Source organism: Dendrobates tinctorius, unplaced genomic scaffold (genome assembly GCF_039654945.1).
Source record: "Dendrobates tinctorius isolate UK_male_01 unplaced genomic scaffold, ASM3965494v1 ptg000388l, whole genome shotgun sequence".
NCBI lineage: Eukaryota > Metazoa > Chordata > Amphibia > Anura > Dendrobatidae > Dendrobates > Dendrobates tinctorius.
In genome coordinates this window covers 7,083,711-7,107,396 of record NW_027362054.1, presented here as the reverse complement: position 1 = coordinate 7,107,396, position 23,686 = coordinate 7,083,711, and the positions used below count along the sequence as shown (strand labels likewise).

At 42.9% G+C, this 23,686-nt stretch overlaps 1 protein-coding gene across 3 annotated transcripts in view; it reads left to right on the top strand.

The window, feature by feature from the left end:
- Positions 1-23,686, top strand: part of ITGA7 (integrin subunit alpha 7) — a 278,566-nt gene that overhangs the window by 131,568 nt on the left and 123,312 nt on the right. For all 3 annotated transcript variants that reach the window (XM_073563440.1, XM_073563441.1, XM_073563438.1), the window contains exons 2-3: positions 13,934-14,061; positions 18,919-18,998. In XM_073563440.1, the coding sequence (XP_073419541.1) occupies positions 13,934-14,061; positions 18,919-18,998 (208 nt within the window). The remainder of the gene's footprint in view (positions 1-13,933; positions 14,062-18,918; positions 18,999-23,686) is intronic.

The window sequence follows — 23,686 nt, the reverse complement described above, 5'->3', positions numbered from 1 at the left end:
GTGGGTCCAGCTGCGGAGTCCAACATTGATCAGACATCTATGGCATGGCCAATTAATATGCCAAAAAATATAGATGGAACGGAAGTGTACAAAGGGAAGAAACTGTGCCATATGTGTTTGTGAGATGCATTGGCAATCGCCTCCACCGAATGCACATTTTATTTTGGGCGCTAATCCTCATCAGTCATTTTTTTTAATTTTATCCTTAATTTTTAGATTAAATAGATGTTATTGGTGGTATTCAATAAAGCCTTGAACCTTAATGCTAGGTGCCATTTTATAGAAGCAGTCATTGCTGTGTGTAGAGCCGAATGAGGATGAAGCTTCCAGTTCCCGGCACAGTCTCCTCCTGTCATAGAAGCTGATGCTTTAATACAGCTGCACACCGCTGTGCACATCAATCTGTGGCTCCAGTAATGAATTTTCCTACCCTCCCCCATTGCTTTTCCCACCATTATTTATGACAGAGCTGGATTTCTCCTTCATTCCTCCTTTCTTCTGGCACTTATGTATAATACTATGTGTCATACTGTATCAGCGTATGATACAAAACATCTAAAATGGAATTGTCTATTTCTTAGGCTGGGTTCACACGTGGCGTTTTTTTCGCGCTTCTGCGGCGGTTTTAACCACGCGATTTTGCCGCGAAAATGCGAAAAATAAGCATCCCATGCATTCCTATGGGATTCCGCAATGCTGTGCTAATGCTGCGGTTTTTACCGCGGCGGAATCGCCTTGCGGTAAAAAACGCAGCATGCTCATTAATTTTGCAGAATCGCGGCGATCCCGCACCCATAAGAATGCATTGTTCTGCTTACTTTCCGCATGTGGCTGTGCACACCATGCGAAAAGTAAGCAGAACAATTGCGGATGTTACCCACGGTCCGGAGGAGAGGAGACTGTCCTCCGGGCTTTGGGTACCATATCCCTGTAAAAAATAGAATTTAAAATAAAAATATTGTTATTCTCACCTTCCGACATCCCGCGCAGCCTTCCCGCCTCTCTCCGCGCTCCCGTTCCCAGTAATCCTTTGCGAAAATGCCCGCGATGACGTCCGTTCTCGCGGTCATCGCGACTTACTGCGAGATGTCGCGATCCCGCGAGAACGGACGTCATCGCGGGCATTTTCGCAAAGGATTACTGGGAACGGGAGCGTGGAGAGAGGCGGGAAGGCTGCGCGGGACGTCGGAAGGTAAGAATAACACCATTTTTTATTTTTTTATTATTTTTTTACATTTTATCTTTTACTACTGAGGCTGCATAGGCAGCCTCAGTAGTAAAAAATTGATCACACTCGTCAAACACTATGTTTGACGAGTGTGACCAACCTGTCAATCAGCTCTCCAAGCGATGCTACAGATCGCTTGGAAAACGCTAGCATTTTGCAAGCTAATTATGCTTGCAAAATGCTAGTTTTTCCGCGGGAATTTAAAATGCGATTTTCCCGCGGAATGGAGTTCCACTACGTGTGAACCCAGCCTTATTATTTCTTTAGCGCCATCATATTCTGCAGATTGTAGCCACTTACATCTGTCCATGTCTCATACGATTCTTATAATCTGATGTCTACCTGACCGTGGCGGGGTCCCACGCCGCGGGCGCCACATACCACACACACGGTTACTTTATGAAGGGTTTAAATTGGATTATTAGAAACTCAGTGTAAATTATATTGTTTATTGCTGAAGACTCAGAGGTTTATGGGTATAAGTTATTTATCATCGTCTGACATCTGCATCCTGTCAGTATGGACAAGGCACTGGACCTGGGGAGGGGGAGTAACATCTGAGTTTATGATTTTAACCTAACTGAAGTCGTTGGGATGAAAAACTTGTACCTGAAAAAAAAAACCATTTAATGGCCAAATGATTCTGCAGGAGGACCCTGCCTTCAGAAACATGAGCAAATTTCTTAACTTACCGTATACCAACTTCATGTAGATATGACCCCGGTTGAACTCATACTCAGAGCCCAGAGTTGCAAGGAAACGTCATAATCACTGAGCCGCCATGCTTTCGAGCACTACAGTATTTTGCATTTTGCTACTATGTTGGGTAAACACAGGCAATGTAATGGGGTTCAGATAAGTGATAACAATAAGTCTTAAAGGGGTTGTCCAGATGTAGAGAATAAGTCTGCAGTCACGCTATGTGACTGCAGACTTGTGAATCCTCACATTGGATGTACTGAGCACTGTGAGGATTCTCTGATGCTGTGAAAGCAGCTATCGCGTGACCAGAAATATGTGATTTGCATATATGTGGTCACGTGCCGACTCAATGCAAGATTGTGCGAGGCCGGACACATCTAGTCAGAATGTGGCCAGAAGTATGCACTTGTGGTCACATGATTGCCCGCTCCCGCCACCGGCATCAGAGAATCCTCACAGCTTTCAGTGCATGCAGTGTGAGGATTCACAAGTCTGCAGTCGCATAGGTTACAAGTCTGCAGTCAGTCTAAGGACAGACAACTCCTTTAAGCTTGGTTAACACATGCATTAATAATTTAATTCTCTTCCATCTGAGCAGCAGGAAAGTAATCAGTGGTGCCTGATGGACCCTATTGAATTCAGTCATGTTTTCCATCAATTTATAGAAAAAAAGTTGCAGCATGCTTTTCCTGACATTTTTACCCAGTTAGCAAGAAAGGCTCTTACTTGGCTTATTATCAAATGTGATCTTTTTGATGAGATTACACTAATTCCTGCAAGCTGCCCATACAGTACAAAGGGTCGCTAATGATACCAGCTGCCTGCTAACATGTAAAAGTTTAACATTGTGGCATGGCTTGTAGCTGTACAGCTGTTGGTAGCTGTCTTCATGTCGGAATTCCTGCTCCGTGCCTCATCTCTGGCTCAGTACAGCGGCATCCGTGCCTAATGTGGCTCATAACAATAAACAAAGGTGCCCCTGTTTCCCGTAGGTGGTAGAAGTGGGTGACTGGCTGGAGTCATTTGAATGGTTAGTGACCACTGAAGATTTACATGCAATTACTCATAATTTTTATGTTTTTACAAGATTTAATCCTGTTATTTATACACAACTAGCACTGTTGATTGTTTTGTGCCATTTTTTTAATGTCTTGTTTGTATTTTATACATTTTGAAGAAGTGAGTTGTGGGGAGCAAGGATGGCCTCCAGTTGTGCTCCGTAATCTCATTGGGACAACCTGTATAAATGTCACCTTACAAGAATTATTCATTCTTCATCTCTGACCGTTTACATTTTATGTAGAAAGACCATTGACTGTGTTTGGGACAAGTATTGACAACAGTAGTCAGGTTATCAACAAAAGAACATCTTGTAGAAAGTTTTTCTCTATCCGCAGCATTGGGTGAGACGCCGCTACATTGGTACACTCCGTCCAGAAGCAGCTCTCGTGTATGTCACTGGGCGTGTGCCCAGCTGGGCTATGTGTGGGACGTGTTCAGTGCTCACAGCCGCCCGTTGACAAGTTATGCTGAGATTGTATATAGGAAAATGTCTGTAACTCAATGTTCAGAAATGTAACTCTTTCATCCCCACCTAAGTTTCAACCACAGCATCCTTATTTGTGCAGATACCGTATACACTTCAGAAAGTATTAATAAAGCTAGTGTCTTAAAGCCTCATAGTATTCCTATGTTACATAGAAGGAATGACTAAAACATGAAGTCATGAATAGTATATCCTCTGTATATATACTATTCATATATACAGGGTGGGCCATTTATATGGATACACCTAAATAAAATGGGAATGGTTGGTGATATCAACTTCCTGTTTGTGGCACATTAGTATATGGGAGGGGGAAAACTTTTCAAGATGGGTGGTGACCATGGTGGCCATTTTGAAGTCGGCCATTTTGGATCCAACTTTATTTTTTCCAATGGGAAGAGGGTCATGTGACACATCAAACTTATTGAGAATTTCACAAGAAAAACAATAGAGCGCTTGGTTTTAACGTAACTTTATTCTTTCATGAGTTATTTACAAGTTTCTCTTTGTTTACAGCCATTGACATGTCGCAGAGGTTAACACGTGAGGAGCAGATAGAAATTGTGTTGATGTCTGGTGAACGCAGTGCCCGGGTCATTGCAGCAGATTTCAATGCAAGTCACCCTACGCAAGAAAACTGTCACCATTCCCATTTTATTTAGGTGTATCCATATAAATGGCCCACTCAAAAAATTTGCCTCATCACTGAACATAATGTTCTGTGTAAACTGAGGGTTCTGTTCCAATTTTTGTTTTGCCCATTCTGCAAATTCAGCGTGCCGATCTGGGTCACCAACTATTCCTGTTTTATTTAGGTGTATCCATATAAATGGCCCACTCTGTATACACACTGTATATAATATGTATGCAAAATTAATTTTGTTTATTACTGTTAAAACATTTCAGGCAGGTATGGGAAAATAATTCAAAGTAAGAATGCTTTAAAAAAAATAGAAGAGTTAATATTTTATTTTTAAATCAATTCAGTAAAATGCAAAGTGAATGAACGAAAGAGAAATCTAAATCAAATCAATATTTAATGTAACCACCACCATTTGGCTTCAAAACAGCATCAATTATAGGTACACAGGGAGGTTGTTCCAAACATCTTGGAAAACTAACCACAGATCTTCTGTGCATTTGGGCTTGCACATATCATAGCATCTCTTCCAGGATTCCTTGTTCTTCTTTATGCTGAAAATAGTTCTTAATGACATGGATGTTTATTTAGGGACATTGTCCTGCTGCAGAATAAATTTGGAGCCAATCAGATGTCTCCCTGATGATATTTCATGATGGATAAGTGTAACGGGAGTGGTGGAACCATTGTGCCGTGATCCAAGGAGAGCCTGGAGGGATGTGACTAGGTGAGCACCTTATTCTTCACTAGAGTACCGGATAGTGGGGTTAGGCTCCCAATGGACACCAGGTGCTACTCCAGGACAGACCTCGGATGCACAGCAGCTGACTCCCAAGGGACAGGTAGCTGGAACAGTGAGTACAACTGATACAGGCACACATGGCTGGAACACAGGTACTCCAGATGCAGATGGGTACTGCTGGTATTTAGATAGGTACTGGCAGGTGCAGGTGTCCTGCTGATGTGCAGGCAGGTCCGGCTGACATATAGACTGGCACAACAGGTGCAGACCGGGCTGGCTGATACAAAGACTGACACGGCAGGTGCGGGCGGGTCCGGCTAATATACAGACTGGCACAACAGGTGCATGCGGGCCCAACTAATACACAGACTGGAATGGCAGGTGCAGACGGGTCTGGTTGATATACAGATTGGCATGGCAGGAGCAGGTAGGTCCAGCTGAAATACAGACTGACAAGGCAGGTACTGGCACAGAGGTTAGGGATGGACAGACACTAGTAACTAGCAGAACTAACGGGAACCTGAGAACTATCAAGCGTGTTGGGAACAAACTAACTACGTTGCACAGGCACCTCCATGCAGGTGGACATGCCTTAAATAATAAGTGTCTCCCAGCCATTGGCTAATGTCCACTTTAGGATGGCGTGTGTGGCCACTTTAAGATGGACGGAGCACATGCGCGCCCTAAGAAAAGTGCCTGGGGATCTACGCACCCCCAGGCAGCAGCAGGAGAGGAAGGAGGAGGAAGTGCAGGACGTGGGACGTGGCTATGAGTGAGTCGGCATCCATGCATGGGAGAGAGGAACAGCGTACAAAGACGCCAGCACTACTGTATCTGCATGCATTGAGGACACCATTAATCTTGACCAAATCTCCTCAATTACTTTTGCTGAAATGCAGCCGCAAACTTGCAAGGCAACCACTATACTTCCCTCCTTCTGCAGACAATCATTATTGTACTGCTCTACAGAAATTTGGCAAACAAACTGGCTTCTGTTACAGTTAAATATTTCTCATTTCGACTCATCAGTCCAGATCACCTGCTGCCATTTTTCTGCAACTCAGTTCTTATATTTTCATGCATAGTTGAATGGTTTTTAACTAGATGGGTGTAACTGAGTCCCATTGGTTGCTCCTTGCTCGGCATTGCTGGGCATCTTCTAATTTAGAAGGAAAGAAAGCATGATGTGTCTTTCATCTGCTTCACTCAATGTCCATTGCCCACCACTGTATCTATGATCGTGAACATTGCCCATTTCACACAGCTTCTTCATCAAAGCTTGAAAATTACAATGTGAAACCCGCCTGCATTGAAATCTTTGACCTTGCTGATGCAGTATAACTATCTTGTGTCTGGTTCAGTCTTGCCATAGTGTATGATATGTGACACAAAACTTTCTTGCAGAGTTTAGCTGTTCGTGTGAACATATATTCCCATAAAAGCATAGAATTTTAATTATGGTAGATATTCAATTTAAAAAATACACCACCCAGTGCAAAAAATGTGTCTATAACACAAACAACAGCATAAGTTAATAAAATTAACCTGTCAAGTCCCTACACTGCCCTAGAATCCCTACCTGACTGTGGAGGTAGGCACCCTAAGAGAAACGATTTTTTGGCGCCCCCACTCTGCGACGGCTATCCCAGACTTGCCCTATTAAACCAATGAAATACAGGTGGGAAAGCAATAAGCAATTAAAAGAGATGAAAGGATAGAACGTATTGCCTATACATTTAACCCCTTTACTACCAAGGGTGGTTTGCACGTTAACTCCCGGGCCAATTTTTACAATTTTTACCACTGTCCCTTTATGAGGTAATAACTCAGGAACGCTTCAACGGATCTAGGCGATTCTGACATTGTTTTCTCGTGACATATTGTACTTCATGTTAGTGGTAAAATTTCATTCATATAACTTGCGTTTATTTGTGAAAAAAACAAATTTGGCGAAAATTTTGAAAATTTCGCAATTTTCCAACTTTGAATTTTTATGCTCTTAAATCACAGAGATACGGCACACAAAAAACTTAATAAGTAACATTTCCCACATGTTTACTTTACATCAGCACAATTTGGGAACCAAAATTTTTTTTAGTTAGGAAGTTATAAGGGTTAAAAGTTGACCAGCGATTTCTCATTTTTACAACACAATTTATTTTTACGGACCACATCACATTTGAAGTCACTTTGAGGGGTCTATATGATAGAAAATACCCAAAAGTGACACCATTCTAAAAACTGCACCCCTCAAGGTGCTCAAAACCAGATTCAATAAGTTTATTAACCCTTCAGGTGCTTCACAGGAATTTTTTGAATGTTTAAAAAAAAAAATGAACATTTAACTTTTTTTCACAAAAAAAATTACTTCAGGTTCAATTTTTTTATTTTACCAAGGGTAACAGGAGAAATTGGACTGCAAAAGTTATTGTGCAATTTGTCCTGAGTACGCAGATACCTGATATGTGGGGGGGAACCACTGTTTCGGTGCATGGCAGAGCTCGGAAGGGAAGGAGCGCCGTTTGACTTTTTCACTGCAAAATTGGCTGGAATTCAGATCGGATGCCATGTCAAGTTTGGAGAGCCTCTGATGTGCCTAAACAGTGGAAACCCCCCACAAGTGACCCCATTTTGGAAATTAGACCCCCCAAGGAACTTATCTAGATATGTGATGAGCACTTTGAACCCCCAAGGGCTTCACAGAAGTTTATAACGTACAGCCGTACAATTAAAAAATCATATTTTTTCCACAAAATGATCTTTTCACCCCCAATTGTTATTTTCCCAAGAGTAACAGGACACCAAAAGTTATTGTGCAATTTATCCTGAGTACGCTGATACCCCATATGTGGGGGTAAACCACTATTTGGGCGCATGGCAAAGTCGGAAGGGAAGCAGCGCCATTTGACTTTCTTGGCTGGAATTGAGATCGGACGCCATTTCACGCTTGGAAAGCCCCTGATGTGCCAAAACAGTGGAAACCCCCTGATTCTAACTCCAACCCTAACCACAACACACCCCTAGCCCTAACCCTAGCCCTAACCCTAGCCCTAATGGGAAAATGGAAATAAATACTTTTTTTATTTTATTATTTTTCCCTAACTAAGGGGGTGATAACGGGGGTTTGATTTACTATTTATGGCGGGTTTTTATTTTTGGCAGCTGTCGCACGCTAAAAGACGCTTTTTATTGTAAAAATAGTTTATGCATCACCACATTTTGAGAGCTATAATTTTTCCATATTTTGACCCACTAAGTCATATGAGGTCTTATTTTTTGTGGGACGAGTTGTCGTTTTTATTGGTACCATTTTCGGGCATGTGACTTATTGCTTTTTATTCCGATTTTTGGGACGCAGAATGAACAAAAACCAGCGTTTCATGAATTTCTTTTGGGGGGTGCGTTTACACCGTTCTGCGTGCGGTAAAATTGATAAAGCGGTTTTATTCTACGGGTCAGTACGGTTACAGCGATACCTCATTTATGTCTTTTTTTATGTTTTGGCGCTTTTATGCAATGAAAACAATTTTATATAAAAAATAATTATTCTTGCATCGCTTTATTCTGCGAGCTATAACTTTTATATTTTTTCGCTGATGATGCTGTGTGGTGGCTCATTTTTTGTGGGACAAGATGACGTTTTCAGCGATAACATGGATATTTATATGCGTCTTTTTGATCGCGCGTTAATGCACTTTTTGTTCGGCGGTATGATGATAAAGCTTTATTTTTTTTCTTCGTTTTTTATTTTTTAAGGGGTTCAATAAAGGGGTTAATTAGTGGGACAGTTTTATAGGGTGGGTTGTTATGGACACGGCAATACCAAATATATGTACTTTTATTGTTTTTTTTTATTTTCACAAAATGAATTTATTAGGGAATATTTTTTTTTTCAATTTATTTAGTGATTTTTTAGAAATTATTTTTACACTTTTTTTTTTAACTTTATTACAATGTCCCAGGGGGGACATAACTGTCATGTGACAGATCGCTGTAGGGATATTGTTATGTTTTGTTATCTGAACCTTACGGCTTTTTTATGATATATTCTTATGAGCTATTTGATTACTGCTTTTTTGGCCATATCTATGCTATACAAACCCTTCATGTGATCCTATACCTTTTGTTGGCTCACATTTCTTTGGAGCTATATATGGTCACACTGACTATCTTATTATAGGTGGCCATTTTTTAAGGGAAGGACCATTGTTTGACCTACTTGATATACAAGAGCATTATTGTATCTAATTAACCTGGAGTCCATTTTAAATGTATAGGCAATAACTTCTATCCTTTCATCTCTTTTGATTGTTTGTTTTCCCACCTGTAATTCATCAGGGTTCAATAGAGCTAGTCTGGGACAGCTGTCGTGGAGTGGGGACGCCAAAAAATCGTTTCTCTTAGGGTGCCTACCTTCACAGTCAGGTAAGGATATTAGGGCAGTGTAGGGACTGTCAAGGTTAATATTATTAACTTATGCTGTTGTTTGTGTTATATACACATTTTTTTGTACTGGGTGGTGAATTTTTAAATTGAATATCTAATTAAAGTTCTATGCTTTTATGGGAATTTATGTTCACACTTTAAGTTTGCTTCCCTAGTCCTAGAGGACATATGTTTTTTTGCTTCAGAGTTTGGCTGTTCCTTATTCATATTAAGCTGTTTATGTTTCCGTTAATGACTGCGTTTCAACCTACAACCTACATGGAAATGATTATTATCAGCAGTTTTGGTATAATTGGTTACTCATACACTTGACTTTAATCTTACAAAATCTCTGACTTTGTGAAAGTGTAACTAGAATAATTGATGCTGTTTTGAAGGCAAATTGTGATTGCCCCAAATATTGACGTGATTTGGATTTCTCTTTTGTTTAATTTTACATTTTGCTAAATTGATAAAAAATATTAAGGCTAGTTTCACACTAGCGTTTATTCGACGCAGCGCACGGTGCCGCTAAGCCCCACCCCCTGCCGGCTCCCTGCCTGCCCCATTCGGTCATCGCCGCCTACTATCGCACATGGACGCTTGCGATCTGCGCACCCTATCTTTAGCATAGGGTGCGCAGATCGTGCGCTGGCCATGCGCTAGTAGGATTTTGGCGTGCGCTGCGCACTTTTGAAGGTGCACCCATGCGCTGAACGCAGCATGTTGCATTACAGAGTGCTCGGCGCACCTTCAAAAATGTGCAGCGCACGCCAAAATCCTACTAGCGCACGGCCAGCGCACGATCTGCGCACCCTATGCTAAAGATAGGGTGCGCAGATCGCAAGCGTCCATGTGCGATAGTAGGCGGCGATGACTGGATGGGGCGAGCAGGGAGCCGGCAGGGGGCGGGGCTTAGCGGCGTCGTGCGCTGCCTCGAATAAACGCTAGTGTGAAACTAGCCTAACACTTCTATTTTTAAAGCATTATTGCTTTGCAGCATTTTTCTATACCTGCCTAAATCTTTAGCACCATACTGTATATTTTGTTGTAGAACATAAAGATATCCTTTTTAAAAATTATCCTAAAACTGTTAATGTGGTTCCCTAAGCTCCTGTTCTTGGAGACCATCTACAGGAACTATAGTGTGCATATACAACACACCCATTGAACTGTCCTAGCTGGACAGGTCCTACACAGAAAGTATGTGTCACTGAATTGGCAATCCTCGGTGATGTAGGACCCAGAGAAGCAGGCTCCAGCATGTATAGTGCTGAGAGTTGTTTTTTAATGGGCCCAGATTTTGGGTTCAGGTTTTAGGAACGGTCAAAGAGCTGGGTGGGACTGGCTGTTCCCTTACCTTCAATTCCAGGACTTGGAATGGGCTATATATGGGCTATATAAAGTAGTTCAGCTGCCTCATTCAGGGTCTGTGTGGACAGGTGGAAAGACCTGTTGTGCTGGTCAGTCATGATGAGATTAGGACTAAGCCCTATGATATCTGAAGGCTGAGACATATTGTTGGGTGTATCATTTTTGTTTTGTTTCTGCTTTATGCCAGAAGGTTGTGCATTTGTTTATGGTGAAAATTTATGAATTTTAATAAATCTGCAGGTTTGAATAAAGATACCTCAAGCCTGTTTGAACACCACCATATGCTAAAGCATGTGAATCCTCTCACCACAGCTAAGGCTGCCTATATATGCCATTATTTAGAACATAAGCAAAACCAAAGGAAAAACCAATGTGTGTATATACCCTAATGAAAATAAATAAGTAAAAAAGCAGCCAGAGACTCTGCCACTATTCACACTACGTAGGTTTTAACCGTTAGTGTAGTTACTGTCTCAAATGGGTACACCTTGCCGTGGTGGGACAGCTTTATACTTTTTTGATCAAAATAGTGTTTACCAAGTACCCTATGTTATTTAGTGCACTTGCTTTTTTATTTATTTTCATTAGGGTATATACACACAATGTTTTTTCCTTTGGTTTTGCTTGCTTTTATGGCCAGTGTGAACATGCTTTTACATCATGCATGTCATTCAAGTCTACTCCAGTTCAGTTTTTTTTTTGTTTTTTTTTTAGTTTTTCTTCATTATTTAGAACATAGCAAAGTTACAACATAATGTTAAAGTTAATGATTTATTTTATACATTTTATACTTGAAGAGGTGTTTCTGGTTTCAGAAAACCTCTGTTGCCAGATGCCGTTTTTTAAAACTGTGTTTTATTTCCATGGTCCAGTTCTGAGTCTCTGCCGCTGCTGCCAGTGTCTGTTATTGTCCGCAATGCGGACGGCACTGCATCCAGTCAGTGAGCTGTGAAGCTCATGCCCTCTCCTCGGGCAGAGCCACTGAGCTCACTTATTGCTTCCAGTACTTTTTAAATTCCGTCAGCACTGCAGACCACACACCCTGCCAACAGCGGCAGAGACTCGGCGCTGGGCCCAAATGAATAAAGTACAGTTTGGGTTTTTTAAATAAACTGCACCTAGAGGCAGTGGTTTCCTAAAACTGGAAAATTATTTTAAAATGTACATAAAATTGGGTTCTGATGAGCTATATGCCACTAGGCTAGGCTCAAATAAACGGTAGTGTGCTGCACTGACAATTAGCATGAGGCAAAGCTATGAATGGTTTATAGAGAAATACAACCGTTCCGTTGTGGTTATATGCCTTGCTGGTTTTCATAAGAATTTTTTTTTCAGCCTTAATAAATTGTGTTGTCAATAATCACATCCAAAACCATGGTAATTTAAAATAAAATATATTAATCAACCAAGACCAAAGAATAGCAGATAGATGGCAACCAATGTTGGCTGTTCTGCTCCTTAGACTGGTTGCATAACAACTTTTGCAGATTGTTTGTGTGGCGCCCCCAGGAGTATGGTCGCCACAGTGGCATTGACCTCCTCCTAGGGAGTGTGATGTCATGCTTGGAAGCAATAAAGGATCTCTCTAGCAGTTAACCACTGCAAAAAAAGGGGGGGAGACAAAAGCGCAATAGGGTCTTATCCACGTTACAAAGGACAGTATATCTTGAAATATGCTCACCTGGTTAGGATGAGATAAGAGCGTGTAGGTTGTGGCTGCTGCAGATCCACAGGTCTTCAGTGACCAGAAGAAATGATAAATCCAAAGGGAGTTCGTAGCTATATTCCGCGCTGCCGCTTTAGACAAATTCCAGGAGAATGCTGTATGATTGCAGTGGTTTTATTATTGAATAAAACCACTGCAATCATACAGCATTCTCCTGGAATTTGTCTAAAGCGGCAGCGCGGAATATAGCTACGAACTCCCTTTGGATTTAGCAGTTAACTACAACACACAACACAGTTTCCATTCCAGGTCAGCAGAGGGAGCTCTGAACCAAAACTGGGGGAGGAGCTACTCTCTGGGGGCCAGGAGGGAAAATTAGAGGGAGTTCGTGTGAGGAGGGCAACGTGTGTGGACGTGGAGGAGAAGAGCTGGGAGATTGAGCAGAGTTCAGGCTCATTCCCAGCTATAGCGCATAATCTGGAGCCCGGTCTCCAAGGCTGTACGGACACTGATGGTCCTGCAACAGAAACCGGAGGAATAGGAAGCTGTAAATGCTCTATTCCCATATAAGACTCGGAGGCACAACAGCGACGTGTGAGCCAGAAGAGGAAGGCTACAGCTGTCTGCCATACGAGGGAGTTCTAAAGAGAATAAGCAAGTGGAACTTCAGTACTGCAATACCTAAAAATAAGCTCTAGGAAGGAGACTATACAACCCATCTGCATAGAGAGATTCCTAAGTTGCTTCCAGGCTAGCCAGCTCCTGTGCCATCTGTAATCTGGACCCTGGACTGCATTTGCCAAGCAAAGTAAAGGTAAAGAAACTGCACCCTGTTGTGTCCTTGCCTTCTTCCTGCAACCCGTCAGCACTGCTTCATCCCTGTGCCAGACACTGCACCCTCTTCCTCAACACCTATCCTCACTGCCCTGGGATTACAGCTCTACCTGTGGGGAGCTAGTACACCTTGCTGCCTTACACCATCTGTTCCAGAGGATCTGCCAGCAGCGTCGGCTTAACCCCCTATTTGCCGAGCACCACAGGTGGCTTCACGAATCATTCACTCATAAACTTTATTCCATCACTTAACCCTTTTACATGGGCGCCCAGGGCCACGGACCGGGTCACCACTGCTGTGACATTCCTCTTTCAGAGACCGGCCCGGTACCGAGTACCCCACAGCCCTGGGAGGGCGACCCATTTGGTCACACAGTGACAGACGGACTTATACATATAATATACTCTCAGAAAATGCCCCAACTTCCAGCAGAGAAAAAGAGGAAATCTATCAATCTAAAATCACTATCTTACATAGATCCTGTCCTGCAGCATCAGTCAGGGATGGACATATCATTGGTGCTACTGTACAGGGACCCAAAAGGAAAGGGGGTCTATTTCCACCTCCAAAACAGGTGGCCTGTGCATTATGATGAGCTATTGGACTTCAAAGAGCCCATTTACTGTTTTTGCACCAGGACCCTTTTTTGCTTGTGTCCACCAGTGGAATCAGTATTAATGGCAGCACTTTTGTTTCTTTTGTTACAGTCCAGCTGCGCACTATATTGTCAGTACTGTACATTATGTTACAGCACGTGTGTTTTGTTATTTTCCAGGCTCTTGGTTGGAGCTCCACAGGCATCGGCATTACCAAAGCAGTTTTCGAATAGAACAGGGGGTCTTTATGGATGTCCGCTGATTGCAGAAGCCAAAGACTGTGAACGGATTGACATAGATGATGAAGGTACAGTGTATAAGACACATTATTGTCACAGGTTTACATGAATTTCTATTTGCACACTATTTACTAAGGACGGGAGAGCTGCGAGCTTGTCTGTGACACATGCGCTCTTATGCCAGTGTTGGTTGCCAGCCAGTACAGCTGTGAAAACTGGGTGCTATAACTTTGGATATATTTGCGATTCGGGCACCCATACTGGGCAGACCCACAACTAAAGGGATCCTCTCTCTCCTCTTTTATACGTCGATTTAGCCACTTTCAATTGAAGGGAATAGGACATACGGAAATACGTAACATATGGAATTGTGTGCTTCGTGATTAAAAATTCATGGCATAATTGTTCGTAGATGAAAAAAAAAGACATGGTATTAAAGTTCATGCAAAATATACGATATGTAATATACAGTTAGGTCCATATATATTTGGACAGAGACAACATTTTTCTAATTTTGGTTCTAGACATTACCACAATGAATTTTAAACAAAACAATTCAGATGCAGTTGAAGTTCAGACTTTCAGCTTTCATTTAAGGGTATCCACATTAAAATTGGATGAAGGGTTTAGGAGTTTCAGCTCCTTAACATGTGCCACCCTGTTTTTACAGGGACCAAAAGTAATTGGACAGATTAAATAATTGTAAATAAAATGTTCATTTCTAGTACTTGGTTGAAAACCCTTTGTTGGCAATGACTGCCTGAAGTCTTGAACTCATGGACATCACCAGACGCTGTTTCCTCCTTTTTGATGCTCTGCCAGGCCTTCACTACGGTGGTTTTCAGTTGCTGTTTGTTTGTGGGCCTTTCTGTCTGAAGTTTAGTCTTTAACAAGTGAAATGCATGCTCATTTGGGTTGAGATCAGGTGACTGACTTGGCCATTCAAGAATATTCCACTTCTTTGCTTTAATAAAGTCCTGGATTGCTTTGGCTTTATGTTTTGGGTCATTGTCCATCTGTAGTATGAAACGACGACCAGTTAGTTTGGCTGCATTTGGCTGGATCTGAGCACACAGTATGGCTCTGAATACCTCAGAATTCATTCGGCTGCTTCTGTCCTGTGTCACATCATCAATAAACACTAGTGACCCAGTGCCACTGGCAGCCATGCATGCCCAAGCCATCACACTGCCTCCGCCATGTTTTACAGATGATGTGGTATGCTTTGGATCATGAGCTGTACCACGCCTTCACCGTACTTTTCTCTTTCCATCATTCTGGTAGAGGTTGATCTTGGTTTCATCTGTCCAAAGAATGTTCTTCCAGTACTGTGCTGGCTTTTTTAGATGGTTTTTAGCAAAGTCCAGTCTAGCCTTTTGATTCTTGATGCTTATGAGTGGCTTGCACCGTGCAGTGAACCCTCTGTATTTACTTTCATGCAGTCTTCTCTTTATGGTAGATTTGGATATTGATACGCCTACCTCCCGGAGAGTGTTGTTCACTTGGTTGGCTGTTGTGAAGGGGTTTCTCTTCACCATGGAGATTATTCTGCGATCATCCACCACTGTTGTCTTCCGTGGGCGCCCAGGTCTTTTTGCATTGATGAGTTCACCAGTGCTTGCTTTCTTTCTCAGGATGTACCAAACTATAGATTTTGCCACTCCTAATGTTGTAGCAATTTCTCGGATGAATTTTTTCTGTTTTTGCAGCTTAAGGATGGCTTGTTTCACCTGCATGGAGAGCTCCTTTGACCGCTTGTTTCCTTCACAGCAAAGCCTTCCAAATGCAAGCACCACACCTCAAATCAACTCCAGGCCTTTTATCTGCTTAATTGAGACACAGACAGACACATCACACACTGACCTGCGGCTGCACTGCAGCCACCGGCCGGCCAGCACCACAGGCACAGTGAGTGACAGTCAGTCTGTGTCTGTCTCCTCCCCCACAGCAGCAGCGCAGCACTGACGGTGGCCGCTGATCTGATATCATCACCTCAGCCATAGGCGTAGCTAGGGTTTTGGTTCAGGGGGGGCAAAACTTCTGAGTGGGCCCCTAACTAGGTAACTTTGATTACAACTCGGTGATGCCCCCTAATAGTAGATGTAGGAGATGACTGCGCTGTTACTGAAAATAATCCCTATATAAAGACCAGTATTGATATTACCGCCATGTGGTCCATGGTAAATACCAGTCCTACAAAACATATGTGATTACTGCACAGTTTTAGTTGGTGTCTTACCGCTGACGATCTTTGTGATGGAATCGTTCACTTTTCACGTTTTTCCATCTGGCCCAGACTGACATGACAACTTCTCCAGCCACGACTCTGCTACAGAGAATACAACAACGACACCTTTCACTTCTCATATTCCAGCCCCATCACCATCTATCCCCAACCTGCACAAACCCCTCATCCTGCTGATACTAAAATGATGAGCCGCTGCTGCCGTATGTGTCCCTATTACTGCACCTGATACCCCAATACTGAGCCGCTGCTGCCGTATGTGTCCCTATTACTGCACCTGATACCCCAATACTGAGCCATTGTTGCCGTGTGTCCCTATTACTGCACCTGATACCCCAATGCTGAGCTGCTGCTGCCATATGTGACCCTATTACTGCACCTGGTACCCCAATGCTGAGCTGCTGCTACCGTGTGTGTCCCTATTACTGCACCTGATTCCCCAATACTGAGCCGCTGCTGCTGTATGTGACCCTATTACTGCACCTGAAACCCCAATGCTGAGCCGCTGCTGCCGTATGTGTCCCTATTACTGCACCTAATTCCCCAATACTGAGCCGCTGCTGCCGTATGTGTCCCTATTACTACACCTGATACCCCAATGCTGAGCCGCTGCTGCCGTATGTGTCCCTATTACTGCACTTGATATCTCAATACTGAGCCGCTGCTGCCGTATGTGCCCCTATTACTGCACCTGATACCCCAATGCTGAGCCGCTACTGATGTATGTGTCCCTATTACTACACCTGATGCCCCAATAATGAGCCGCTGCTGCCATATATGTCACTATTACTACACCTGATGCCCCAATGCTGAGCCGCTGCTGCCGTATGTGTTCCTATTACTGCACTTGATACCCAAATACTGAGCCGCTGCTGCCGTATGTGCCCATATTACTGCACCTGATACCCCAATGCTGAGCCGCTGCTGCCGTATGTGTCCCTATTACTGTACCGCTGCTGCCGTATGTGTCCCTATTACTGCACCTGATACCCCCTATACACACACGGCTGCGCACCGCACACCTTATACACATGCGGCTCTGCTCCGTGCACCTTGTACACACGCAGCTGTGCTCCGTGCACCTTGTACACACGTGGCTCCGCTCCGTACACCTTGTACACACACATGGCTCCGCTCCTCCGTACAGCTCATACATGCATATCTCTGCTCCGTACACCTTCTACACACACGGCTCCTCTCTGTACACCTCATATACACGGCTCTGCTACATCCACCCTGTAAACCCCTCCTGACCCCACACATAAACTTTACCTCATCTAGCAGTGCACCATGACTACCAGCACAGAAGAGCCCTGCAGCCACTGAAGCCCCTGATCATGTGACCCCTGACTCCGCCCCTCCTGTGACCTCATCACAGGTCCTGTGCGCACAGAATAGCCCAGGAGACATTGCTGGCCCCCTCTGCCCCCCCCCCCCTAGTAGCTATGCTACTGACCTCAGCCCTCACTCTGCCGCCTCCTGCAGCGCTGCTCTCCTCTCCTCTGCTCTCCTCCTTGCAGCGCTCCACATGGCTAATTTGAATTGAATAATTAGCCATGTGGGTGCAGGAGGCTGGAGGGGCCCCCTCTCCCCTGGGGCCCACATTCAATGAACCGGCTGCACAGGCGGTAGGTCCGCCCCTGCTGGTTTGTTCTGGCACTTTACAGACAAACGTTGTTTCACTTCTAATGTACTGTCAGGTGTGGGGTGCATCACACTCACTTGTAGGTTGCAGGCCTCCGCTGCCTCCAGGCTTCTGTCCTCAGGAGCCGTTGCACACAATTCAGGGGACACCAAGTTATTTACAACAGGCAAATGGGCAGTTCAAGTTCATCAGGTGGTGACGTGCGGGATAGGGCACAGCGTTTCTCATTTCTTCCTTCCTTGGTACAATACCTCTTCAGCCCTGCCACTCATTTGTCTTGGACTATTCTAAGTCCGCTGACTCCACCAGCCTCAGGGACTTCTTGTCCACTTCAGCAGTGTTCCCTGGGACCGGCCACTTGACCCACACGTAATTTCACGTCCACCGACCTTGAGATGTCAGCAGACTAGGCCTGACCCCTAGGCTCTAGACATTACAGGCATGTCCATAAGGAATTTTAGTACTACCTCCCATTGCTTCGAAGGATTTGCACATTCTGCCCCTAGCAGCCCACTGCACCTGAACTTGACATAGACACTGCACTTCTCTAACCACACACTAGCAGGAAGTGTCCTGTTCGCAACACTAGTTCCTACTCACTGGGTTAGTTCTATCATTAATCATGTCCTATCCTATAGACTAAACCTATTGTTCTCATCCTATGTCTTATACTGTTGCTACATCACTTACTATATAAACTGTACTTATGCCATCCTAAGCTAATCCTTTGCTTATCCTGCACTATACATTACTCACATTATACATTAACACTTTACATGACTCATATGCTGTACATTACCATAACACATTATATAAGACGCACATCACTATTACATGGAAAACCGCATGACACTATGCACACAGCGCGACTGTTGTCTGCGGGGGGCAGGGACACGGTAACACAGGCCATGTCCCTACACAGTTACAATATGTTGACTTTTTTTATTACTTATCTTTGACAACTGTTAGGCAATAACACTTATACAACTTTTGTCTGCATTGTTTCTGTAACTTAAGCTTTTGTATCTCCACTAGTGGATAGGAACAGGGAGAGTAAAGAAAACCAATGGCTTGGGGTGACAGTGAAAAGTCAAGGTCCTGGAGGAAAGATTGTGGTGAGTTGCATTTTATACTATTTAATTATATTGAGTAAAATGAGAATCACTCAGTTATTGTTTTGTAATCATGAAAGTGATGGACATCCATTCTCGTATCACATCCATCTCTAGGATCTCCTTTTCATACAGGCCAATAAAATGAAATTATTTCTATCAATGGTTAATCAACCAAATTAAATATTTCTTTAGTAGCTATGTTACCAATACAAATAGATTGGGACTTTTAAACCAGACATACTCCTGAGACAGGAGCATCTATTACTGCAAAATGCCTTATAAACATCTGAATGTGTATGCTTGCTTCAGTGGGGAGAGAGGAAAAAGCCACAGCTAGACTTCTCTGGCACCAGCTCACCTTTGCATTAAGAAAGGATAGGGCATGTTAAAATGCCAGCTGCTTGATCTTTTCTTTCCCTGGGCCTGTTCTAGGGGAATAGTTAGCAGGCCCCCATACACATTAGAATGGTTTGGCTTCTGGCAGAAGGATTGGAAAGAAACCAAAGAAGCTGCAAATCTTAAAACAGTATCACCATGATTAGTGACATGTTGAGCATGACCAAATCACAATAAAACACGCCCAAACGGCATTGCTCTGTCTCGCTGATATGTATTTCAGTACACTGACTGCACATGTAACATATGAAAATGCCTGATATATCTGTAATCTATCATTTATCTGAACACATCCAAGAACCAATATCCTCATGGGTGTGACTTGTTTCTAGAATTGGTTGGCATCTACTCATTTAGGCTGGGTTCACATATATTTGTTGCATTAGGATGTGTTCAATAAACTGGAACCGATGCAAAAATGCATGAGCTGCCTTCAGGCTTCGTCGCGATTTGCTCCAGGTCCCTGATCCGAATTTAACATGAAAGGATGTGATCCGGCCCCTAGATCCCACCTGTCGTGCACAAAACGAATGAATTAAACGCCGGCTGGAAAGTATGACACTGTGCTGTCCATACGTGAATCCAACAGTAAGGCCCCCATATACAGTAGAAAAACATTGAACCCGCTGATACGGACAAGTTTGGTCTACAGTCTAATGTGTACCAGGGCCCCCAACATCATCGGATTATGATCTGGCATATCTGGTTTTAGACGGCTCAACCTTTTGTTCTCTAAGAAGTATTGAAGCTGCCGCCAGAGTTTTTCTGCCAGTGATTTTCTCATAGAGAACACGGGTGCTCGGCAAGATAAGCACTCATGGAGTCGGGCGAGATAGCGATATCCTGATAGCGCTTGGCCACCAGCTAGCTATCATATGGAGGATTTGCCTTACAAAAATAACCCTTATTTTTTCAAACAAGAATAGAAATACTTATAAAACATGAGGATTCGTTGATTGATTGACTTTGATATTACAATACTGCACTAGTTTCCTTCATTGTTTCCTACCAGATTTTCTACCTATATTTGTACCAGTGGAATTGCCTACAGTAACAATGTACTTAACAGTATTTTTCTTACTCCACATTTCCATGCTCTGAATTAATGATTACTTTTTTCTCCTTATTATACACACAGTACGTTGCTACTTTTTATCCACTGAACTTTCCCTTGTATATTTCAGTGTGTATCAGCAGCCAGAAAATGCTATATATTTGCATTACCGTGGGATATTACATCGCCGCTCACATGATTGCTGTTGTTTCCCAGGACAGTGAAAATAAATAGCTTTTATGTAGAATGCCAGATAAAAAAGGAAAAAGAAGCCAAAAAAGAGAAACGGATTATGTATAAGTTGCAATTAGCAAAGAAAATAAAAACGGAGAAAATGCAATTATTGGCAGAGAGCAAATGCTTTTACAATAAGTGCTTCATAACATAATATATTTCTTTAATTTTTGCTTTGCTTCAAATTCATATGTCTGTGACACGTTATGCAAGTAAGAGGGGTGCAGGCTGATATAGCATAGCAACAAATCATGGAGGGAAGATGTGAGCAAAAGTGCAAGCTAGCATTTGAAAAATTGTGCCCTAGAAGCTGCATAGTGTGAATTGGGTGTGTAAGCATCCCACTTGATAAGAGGGCGTAGAGAAGTGTGGTATAGGGGCCTATGTACCTCTATGAGAGGCTTAAAGGGGTTTTCCAGGAAAAACAAATATACATAAATTTCAATTAAATAGTAAGTTCTAAAACTTACTAATATGGTTCGGTTAGATGTAAGGTTGGTAGTCACTACTTCCTTGGTTGCAGCGGCTCTGCTTCCTCTCCTGCTCTCGACAAGTGGCCATTGCAGTTTGTGAAGGCACATGGCTGACTACCTGATTCTATAGCTAAGTCGACTCTTTCTAAGGCCACATTCACATGGTGAGTATTTGATGATTTTTTTTACCTCAGTATGTGTAAGCCTCATACACATGGTCTTTTCAAGACCCGAATTATTCAACATAATTCCGAATATAGGGCCATGCTGAGTTACCTCCTCATGCCTATGATTTTACATAGAGGCATACAGTGTAAGAAAAAAACGTAATTTTATAAAACAGATACATTACACGTGCTCTGTTCTATGACACTGATTTATTATTTTTGGTTTTATGAAGTCACTTTCCATTTTTGTCTTGAGGTACTAGTTGCCGTTTTTGGCGAGCACATATAAAACAGACAGCAAAAAGGTGCAAATAGAATGATGAATTCAAACCAAATGTGACGCTAAGTCAAGGAGTACGAAGTAAAAAACCAGGAGGGTACATCTTAAACAGAGGGGTGAGACAAAGGCCTAGTCAGGTCATAGTTCAGGGTCAGAATTCAAAGAAGGTAGCAGATCAAGACAAAGGGGCTAGGCAAATGGATGGTCAAAGTCAAATCCAAGGTTGGTCAACAAAGATCAGAATATAAGAACTCAGAGAACAGAGCAAACACACACCACTTGGGCAAAGCTACAACTGGCAATGTTCTAATCATCGCCAGACAGCTAAATAGCCAGGTAATCACTCAGAACGGGTGACATCTGGAGGAAACCTCACAGTACTGACTAGATTGGACAGCTGAGCTGTCATTTACAGCAGGGTTCCCCAACTCCAGTCCTAAAGGCCCATCAACAGGTCATGCTTTCAGGTTTTCCTTAGTATTGCCAAGGTGATAATTGCATCACCTGTGCAATACAAAATAAATCCTCATAACATGACCTGTTGGTGGGCCTTGAGGACTGGAGTTGGGGAACACTGATTTACAATAATGACAGCTAAGCACTCCCCTGCCTCAGATTGAGAGGCTGAGCTGTCAATCGCAATCCTGACAGCTCACCATGCACCTGATTCTATAGGTCTTCTGAGCTGTCACTCAGTGTCCGTAGGATACTGTGAGTGGTGGAATTATGACACCAAACAAAAAAAGCAAAAATGCAAAAAAGGACAAAACAATTCTCTAAGTCAATGATGAATTGGGGCCTTAGGTTCCAATTGATCAAGTAGTTTTGGCCACAAATTCTGTCTTAACAGTGTTTGGAATGTTGTAAAATTGTTGTGCACCTTGTAGTTGTCAAAAAATGTGCGACGTTTCGTGTTATAACGCCACCTTCGGACATCTCTGCCAAACTCTTTTTTAAAGTGGGAAAGCCTACTGGATGTAAGGGGGGGAGGTTATGGCTGAGCATGGCCAACAAATTAATCATAATGGCCCCATTCATCAAGACTGGCAATATTCACATGGATCTTAATGAATCATGAGCATCTGATGAGTGGCATTCATCATAAATTTTGTTCCTATCCCTGTTGGAGTAAGATATGTGACGTAGTGAATGCCACCAATCTATGAATTTGATGGATGGCGGTCGCCACATGCCGTTCCGCCACAGTTCTGCCCACTTTGTTGGAGCTATATGAAAATGGAATGCAAAAAGTCTCAAGAATTTAGGTGCAGCCTCGAGTTGTGCCAAAATTTTGCAACTTTTCATAGTTTTTTATGCCAGAATTCTGGGGTAAAAGCTTTAATGAATCAAGCCCAATGTGCTCCAAAAAGAGACAAAAATTACAATAGAAGTGTACACCATTTCTTATTACGGCATTCAGTTAGCTGAAAGATGGACCGAGTTCAACCTAGTCCTGATGAATTGGTGCTAAGGCTTTATTCATATGGGGCTTTTTAATGCAGGAATCGTATCTTATTACGGTGGGCAGAGAATTCTAATTGCATATATGCTGCGTTATTGACTATTTAGAGTGTCTGAGGTTTGGGGCATATTACATATATATACACTGCTCAAAAAAATAAAGGGAACACTTAAACAACAGAATATAACTCCATGTAAATCAAACTTCTGTGAAATCAAACTGTCCACTTAGGAAGCAACACTGATTGATAATCAGCTTTACATGCTGTTGTGCAAATGAAATAGACAACAGATGGAAATTATTGGCAATTATCAAGACACACTCAATAAAGGAGTGGTTCTGCAGGTGGGGACCACAGACCACATCTCAGTACCAATGCTTTCTGTCTGATGTTTTGGTCAGTTTTGAATGTTGGTTGTTCTTTCATACTTGTGGTAGCATGAGACGGACTCTACAACCCACACAAGTGGCTCAGGTAGCGCACCTCATCCAGGAAGGCACATCAATGCGAGCTGTGGCAAGAAGGTTTGCTGTGTCTGTCAGCAGAGTGTCCAGAGGTTGGAGGCGCTACCAGGAGACAGGCCAGTGCACCAGGAGACGGGGAGGGGGCCGTAGGAGGGCA